Genomic DNA, 8149 nt, shown 5'->3' with positions numbered 1-8149 from the left:
ATCTGTGGAGAGAGGAGTCCACGGAGCAGGTTTTCTGGCAGGACTTGTGACCCCGTGGGGGACCCACGCTGGAGCAGTCTGTGCCTGAAGGACTGCACACCGTGGAAAGGACCCACGCTGGAGCAGTTCGTGAAGAACTGCAGCCCGTGGGAATGGCCCACGTTGGAGAAAGTTCGTGGAGGACTGTCTCCCGTGGGTGGGACCCCACGTTGGAGCAGGGGAAGAGTGTGACGAGCCCTCGCCCTGAGGAGGTGAAGCGGCAGAAAATAACATGTGATGACCATAAACCCCATCCCTGTCCCCCTTGTGCCGCTGGGGGGGCTTGGTGGAGAAATCCGGGAGTGAAGTTGTGCCCGGGAAGAAGGGAGGGGTGGAGGGAAGGTGTTCTGAGATTTCGTTTTATTTCTCATTTACCTTACTCTGGCTGATTTGTAATAAAAAGTGAGCTAATTTTCCCTAAGCTGAGTCTGTTTTGCCCGTGATGGTAATTAGTGAATGATCTCTCCTGTCCTTATCTCGACCCGCAAGCTTTTTTTGTTATATTTTTCTCTCCCCTGTCCAGCTGAGGATGGGGGAGTGATAGAACGGCTTTGGTGGGCACCTGGCGTCCAGCCAGGGTCAACCCATCACAAGATGCTAGATAGAAAGAAAACATTAAGCTAAACAGAAGTTGTTCAGATTGAGCAATGCTTTTCGCTACAATGTTAAGAAAATCTTGAGCATTTCAAGAAAAAAAGGTGACTCACCTACCATTCTGTTTAATAAATGAAGCCTGCAAATATTGTCCACGTTAATTGAATTGCAGTTTACACAGAATTGCAGTTTACACAAATCTACTCCGTGTATTAGTGAACTGTTTAAAAATATTTTTTTGTTCTTGCTCAATAATTCTGAGTATGATTACTTGTCTTGCTAAATATTGAAACAAAACTCAGAACTTTTAGTTGAAATTAATCCCAGCAGTTATACCTATGTTACCAAAGAATGTGAAAACAGATATATTCACTAGTTTGCAGTCTTGCAGGCATCATATAGTAACACTTTCTGAGACCTTTACAAACTCCTTTGGGAATGCTGTCTGCATGTTTCATGTAGATAGCTGACGTATTTTCCTGTCTTTGCATGATGTTAGCAACTGCAGCATTATTTATGCAATTTGATGGAGTATGTGGCTTAAGCACGACATAGTGGCCTTGCCAGATAAACAGTTGAATGTTGCTCTTGAACCTTCAGTTAGCAGTTCCAGCTTTCCCTTTTTCAGTGGTTTTTTTTCAGATAAAAGCCAAATGGATCAGAAATTATAAATACAATGCTGTTTTAGTGGAATGTGAAATACTGCCATGGAAGAGATTCCCTCTTCTTTCCTCTTATGAGGTCAGAAAAACATGTTCTCTCAAATTTTTTTTTTTTTCCTGTATTCTGTGCATCTTATTTAATGAGTTAGCTGGTAAAAGCAGAAATGTTTGCTAATTGCTCAGTTTTTTATGTTTGTATAATTAAAGCTATAGAGTAAAGCAATTTTATGCATATCTAGCTTTATAGGCACAAAAGAGAGTGATAAGCTTTTAGTGTTAGTGATTTAATTTATTTTGGGGAAACAAGAAATATCATTTAGGAAACTCTCCATGAGAGACTGCAGAGTGCATTTCTTCTGTAATATTCTGCATTAATATAAAATGGTGGCTGCCTTTTAAAAAATTGAAAAGCTCAGTGCAGAGAAAATATTCTGGAAGTATCTAAGTGCGTACACCACTCTGTTCCTATGTGTTTATTTGAAATTCTGTCCTGCAGAGGTTACTTACGTAGAAAAACATTAAATAAAGCTAGAGAAATTCTGAATGTTAGTGCTCACCTGATCAAAATGTACACATAAATCTGAAGACACAATTTTACTCTGGTCTGCCCCGGAGGGTGATACAGCCTTACTAAGCCGTGCTGTTTCTAGGTTATATGGTTCGCTTCCTGCGGCAGGGATGCAACACTTTGTGAAAAGCAAATTCTTTGCTGCACTTTGAGTACTCCTGGTGAAGAGTGCAATATACAGTTGGAGAAGATAGAGTGGAATATTACTGCTGCTGTGTAGTGTGGGAGGCTGACTCAGCCAGCACAGCCTGAGTTCCTCAGAGATGTTGCCAGTGCTCACTAAGGATGTCCCTGTGACGCATTGTCATTGTGGTCTCTCTTTTCATGGCCTGTCCCACCATAAATTTTGCAGGTGACCAAAGCAATAAGGATAGCTGTAATGTTTTAGGTGTCTCACACAATTCTGTTAAAATCATTCTTGTTTCAGGTAGTGCCTACCAATTTGAAAAAATGCCCACTGTGGGTTAGGCTATAGGATTCACCATGACATCTGATGAGCTGTTCCAGTGTTTATTTTTCATTGTTAGATTTTGAGCCCTGTTTCTAGTCTGATGTTCCAATTTCTACTCCCAGCCCTTTGTTAACAAATTTCTCTTCATGTAGATTCATACAAGCTGTGATTTTGTCATTCCTTAAATTCCTCTTTATTAAATCAAATTGATTAAGCTCCTTTGAAGATATATTTTTCCAATCCTTTCTTTGCATTACAGTTATTTTTCTGATTCTTCTGCAGCTGATTCTTCTTGATTTGTAGACATTGATACTGAACCATTGTAGCTTATCTAAACACGGAAGTACCTAAGTCTTTCTATCCCTAAATGATATTCCCTATTTTAACAAGAAAAGATCACATTAACCCTTTGCTGCAATGTCATATATGGGAGATCATGATTACCAGATTATTTGCCTTCTCTGAATTGAGTCCTTAACCCATCTTTTGTTTCTAGATGTACAATCTTGCTTTCAATTGCTTGGCACTCCACGTAACTTACCATTCTTCACGTTTATGACTTCCCTCTTCTTCCCCACTGTGTATCATTTGCAGACTTTAGAATGGCAATGGGCATGTTGTCTCCCAGATCATTAATTATTTTACAGGGAAAACATCTGACTGTCCCTTTCCTTTTCTCAGTCTAAAGCCCCATGCTACACTTCATTACTAAATTGTGTAACCCTCTACCCATGGTGTGTGTCCTTTCCCCAAATCTATCTGCACTTCAGAGGTTCTTTCAGCAGTTCCACCGTACTCAGTGGCCATTCCTTGTGTCACAGAGAGGGGCAAGTGACTCATCCTGAATTGGAATCAATTTAGGTTGACAAGTGGTGATGTCTCAGATTGGCCTTTCCCTGCTAGTGCAGAAGAGAGAGGACCAACAGTGAAGATATGTTACAGACAGTAACATGTCTCTTCTAAAACTGTCTGAGAATGTCACCAGCTGTCAGCATTGACAGTTTGACTCCATATTGCTGAAGTGGTTTGGCAGGGGCAAGAGGGACCTGGAAATATCCCTGTGAACTGCTGTCTGATTTGGGTGTTTGTGGCTAGGAATGAGTCTCATCTTATAGAAGTGACAGCACATGGTAATTGCAAAACCACCTGTCAGACGAAAGCTAACCACCAGGTTTGCTAGGGATATTATGTGCTTTAATAAGGAACTCCTCTCATGTGACAAGGTGCTAGGTAAAGAGCCAAGCAGTCTTTAGTGTCTTCAGCATACCTCTAATACCTAGCTCAGGTTTGGGGCTAGGAGGAGCATTTGCAAAATGCGTCTTAAATTGAACTGCCAACAGTAGTATTAATTTTAGAAGACCTTCAGAGATCTCCCATCTAACTAGCCTAACTTCACCAGACCAGATGGGGTCACAGCATGAATTGCTGTTCTTGGAGTCTTGTGAATAATCAAGTTAAGGGGAAAACAATATGCTTGAGTCACTACAACAATATTTCTATGAGGATGGGGGGCACTAGAAGAGAAGGGAAGAGAGTCCATCCTCTTCAAAGCTGTTGCATAAAATCCAGTGTATCAAACGTCAGTAGTAAAACTGAAAGACAAGTTCTGGAAGTTTCTTAGGATTTTAATGGGAAATGTGTAGAATTGTGAAAGACATTAAACTTGGGTGAGTATGAATGTTCAATAAGCATCCATTATTTCAGTTTCACATAGAATGCTTTTTTATTGTTCACTTTCTAGGAAATTCAACAATATTTTAAATTATTTTTACTGATTATATTCTCATTACCAGTCCATCTTTAAACATATTCAATAAGGGATACATTCAGTGGCTGGCCATATAATCATAGTGGTTTTGCTGGCAGGAAACTCCTGCACCTGAGGAAGAGATGGCTGAATTTGTTTGCACCCAAGAATGGTCCTACCGTTGGGACACTGTGAGGCAGTAACACGTTACAAACTCACACAGCTTCTGAGTGAGAAAAGAATTGCTAAAATAGTACAATCAGTGTTCATCTCCATCTATTAAAAAGTGTAGGATTTGGGGATGTAAATCTTGCTATAAGAGCTGAGAATTCAGTGGAAAAATGCTAAGTTAAATGATTTTAAAAAATTTAGAAGTCTGAAGACCCAGACTTTGAGCCCTGGGATCTGTTTGTAGCATGTTCACCAGTAAAACTAGTGTTGTCAGTGCCTGTGCTTTTTTGTGGTAGAATAGTTTAACATTTCTTTTCAAGCTAGTGGTAGTGAACAGCTCATTGTATCTTGTGGTTTTTGGAGGTATGCCTCCCCAGGGGTCAGCCCCTAGAGTCATATTGGCTTAGGTTTATTTGGCAGACCAGCTTTTTTGAGAATTTCAGAGCCCATGCTACTAAAATAAGTGTAGTTATTGCTCCAGCAATTAAAATGAGGTCTCGCCAAAAGAACTCAAGACACTTGATTGGGAGAAGCCTCTTACAAATCCCCAGCTCATTCCCAGTCAGCTGGCTCAAGGGCTTCTTCTTCAAGGGTGCTGGGGTTGCACATCTGATGTTTGCAAGAGAGGGTGCAGAGACGTCTTCTAACCAGAGTTTTAGATACAGAATATGACAGTCACAGTTCCAAGGATTGTCAAATATTTTCACTTCCTCCAGGCTGCGCAAGCTGTCCAGGGCACCGGGAGGAACCGAGGTCAGGCTGTTGTTCTGCAGATAAAGCCTCTTGGTGTTAACGGGCAAGGCAGGCACTTCCGTTAGCTTCCTTGAACTGCAGTCTATGTGCAAGCCCTTCATTTCACCCAGTGACTTACAATTACAGGTTGAAGGACAGACTTCAGTTTGGGTCATGTGGAACAGCAATGATATGGCAAATCCTGCAACACTGATGAATTCTGTCTTGTTCATGCTTCAGCTACCCAGAGAATAAGAATAATAATCTGATAAGTATGATTCATTACCACATTTCTAAATGCAGCTATTTCTTTTTTAGGATTACTCGTGAGGTTTAGGTTTTTGGAAGAAAATCTTTAGCTTTCTGTATTTCCCACAGAGCCATTCTTCCTGACATTAAAGTAGCGTAAGTGCAACTGGGAGAGAGCACAGTGCTTCCATTTTGTCTCTAGTTCATTGCATTTCCTTCATAATTGTATGAAATATATTGTTTTTCAAAGTTCTGGAACAGAATGTCACCAGGAGACAGTGGTAAAAACAGTTAGGTTTAGGCAAAGATTTTGGTTCCATTTCTGTATCTTCATAGGTCTAGTGTTAAAATTGAGTGTTGAAGTCAGTTTTCAAAATTGAGTTTAAGAGGTTGAATAATTGTAAATGTCTAAAAATCTTTCTGAGAGTATGAAGATTCTAACAAAGAAGTATGTATTTTTATGTGGCAAAAAGTTCTTTTTTTGCTGCCTTGTAGCTTCATGCATCTCTGAGAACATACAGTTTAAGATTTGGATGAATAGAGAATTGGAAATTTTGCATATCTTGTACTGCTTGTCTTTTAGGGATTAAATAACCATGCTTTGGGCTAGCAGGTAATTATCCCTTTTGCTATGTCATTCCCAGTTCTGTAGAGTGGATCCCACTAGACTTCCATTTTAAACCTTTCTGTTTGCAGTTTAAAACCTCTAAAGCTATTCCCTTCCTGTATTTCCTACTACTTCTCTGCATTTAAAAATACATAGCTAGCCTTGGGACTGGATTGGAATTTGAAATACAAACTCCCTTGCACAGGTTGGGGAATTTCCAATCTTGTAACCATCTTTCTTTATGATTTTAGTACATCTCATAATTAAAATATATTTTCTTCTTTTTTTTTTTTTTTTCCAATTCATTTGCAGTAAGTAATTAAGTATCGAATCAAAAATACCTGACTCTATATTGCCTTGGATACTACTGGGCCAATGGCAGAACCTGAAAAAAGTGTTGGGGTTTTATACACTATACACTTAAAGAAAATTCCTTTTTAACTGAAGAAAGTGAAAACAGTTATATAACTGTTTGCAGGCAAGCATTAGAAGCACATTGAGTATGATTTTAAAATTGGACTGGACAAAGCCTGAGAAATAGCAAGCACGTAGGACAGACCTATTAACAGCAACAAATACAGAGTAAAAGAGGTTTTTACATACTGAAGGTGATAAGGAGCTTAAATTATACTAATATAGAATGGAATTTGGAAAAAAAATTTCTTCAAAATAATGTTTTCAAGTGTAGAGATATTTTAGAACTGAAAAAAAAAGGTTTTCCTTTTAAAAACTTAAAATAAGCTGAGACTATTTTTTTTTCTCTAGGAAGTTCCATTTAATAAAGACTAAAATTGTAGGAAAAATGGATTGATTTTGTTTTAAATTAATTTGCCTCAATTTACTTACAAAAAATATGTAATTAGCTTCTCAAAATAAAGTTAGACAGTTTTAGATTCCTGATCTAAATACTACATTCCTATATTTTGAATTGAATTAATGTTACATGAAATTATAAACAGCACAGAGAAGCTGAAATATTAATCTTAACAATCTCCTATGTCTTTGTTAGCAAGAAGTTAATCTGAATATCTTTGGTCTGAATCGAGATACTTGTCTGTTATTTTTCAAAGTAGACATCTTAAAAGGACAGACTATGTCATCTGACTGAAAAAAAATTAAGCAATATCTATAGAAAAGAGGATCTCTTCTGATTTAATATATAGACATCAAAAAATTTGGAATCAAATAGAAATAAGAACTGTGGCAAAAATGCAGAAAGGAGGAGTTGGTGAGATGCCTGACTGACACTTACCTTTATTCCCTCTTGATTCCTTTCCCTCTGCTTGGCAAAGTGTTGGAGTATGTATAGCGACTGGAGCTGACTTTTTAAGAGAGTCACTAAGGAAATGTGTTAAAGAAGATGAGCTTTTTCCTATACGTGATAGGAAGCCATTCCCATTGGAAGATGCTATATATGGTTGACGTGTAACAGCATATAGTGCTTGGGGCATTTTTGTATTTTCTGCAGACAAGAGGAAATGCTTTTGATTTTTTTTTATTGCTAATATATTTTTCGCATTAAACCTGAATGTCTGGAAAACCTAAAAAGACTCATCTGAAATCTGGTGGGATATTTTCCTCAGCTGTAATAATCTGCAGGTATAAAAGCTAGCTTGAGCTTCAACTACTGACACATGCAAGCCTAAGCAAGATACAAGGGGGCTCAAGTTTGCCCATGAAATAGAGTTCTTCTGTTTTAGTCAAAACCAGGTGTGTTTGATATCTGCCTTTCCACTGATTAAGTAAAATTTGTAAAAACACACCAGAGCATTGAAATAACTTACGTTAGTCAGGTGAGATCATTAAGGGATAGAGAAATATAAATGCCGTTACATTGAAATAGTGATGAAAAGTCACCTGAAATACAGTATTTCATTCTAGTCACCCATGTTCAAAAAAGATTAAGCCAACAAGTGAAAAGAAGGTTTCTGTGATGATCAGGGATTTGGAGAACCTATCTTATGTGAGGAGGCTAAGAGCAACCCGTACACTGTGATGTGGAGCAGTGCAGAAATATGTGAGCCAGAATGACTCAGGCAGGTAGGTGCCCCTGACACAACCTTGAATGTGAAGAAGGGTACACATGTGTGGATCAATGGATCAATTCCTATTTTGGTTCTTGTGATATTTTGTGGAATATAATTTCTTTGTAATGTCCTAGTTTGGTTTGGAGTTTAGAAATGAATTCCAGAATAGTCAGGGAATGTGCTCTGCGAAAGGCTCACTGTCATGGTTAGCATGGCTCCCTTTAATCAGCACAGCCTAGAGGCCTGGGGTGGCCTTGGGCACATACACAGCCTTTCTTCCCAGTCATGAAAGCTGTGTGTAG

The 8149-nt window shown here is 38.7% G+C and overlaps 1 protein-coding gene across 2 annotated transcripts; it reads right to left on the bottom strand.

Moving 5' to 3' along the window:
- Positions 1 to 4126: 4126 nt before the first annotated feature.
- Positions 4127 to 7155, bottom strand: GP9 (glycoprotein IX (platelet)). Of its 2 annotated transcripts, XM_010584420.1 has the most exons (3): positions 7073 to 7155; positions 5896 to 5899; positions 4127 to 5204 (listed from the first exon to the last, which is right to left on the bottom strand). In XM_010584420.1, exon 3 carries the CDS (start codon positions 5195 to 5197, stop codon positions 4613 to 4615), a length of 585 nt encoding a protein of 194 aa, XP_010582722.1. In that variant the 5' UTR covers positions 5198 to 5204; positions 5896 to 5899; positions 7073 to 7155; the 3' UTR covers positions 4127 to 4612. The 2 variants fall into 2 exon arrangements, with proteins under 2 accessions (XP_010582722.1, XP_010582723.1); XM_010584421.1 differs by lacking the exon at positions 5896 to 5899 and having other exon boundaries at positions 7073 to 7108.
- Between the last annotated feature and the right edge of the window lie 994 nt (positions 7156 to 8149).

This window comes from Haliaeetus leucocephalus, unplaced genomic scaffold (assembly GCF_000737465.1).
Source record: "Haliaeetus leucocephalus isolate CR32 unplaced genomic scaffold, Haliaeetus_leucocephalus-4.0 Scaffold984, whole genome shotgun sequence".
In the NCBI taxonomy this organism is placed as follows: Eukaryota; Metazoa; Chordata; class Aves; order Accipitriformes; family Accipitridae; genus Haliaeetus; species Haliaeetus leucocephalus.
This window is presented reverse-complemented; position numbering and strand designations above follow the sequence as displayed.

Bases quoted from the DNA above. Each gene is read 5' to 3' on its own strand.
- GP9 (XM_010584420.1), bottom strand. From the start codon at position 5,197: ATGAACAAGACAGAATTCATCAGTGTTGCAGGATTTGCCATATCATTG.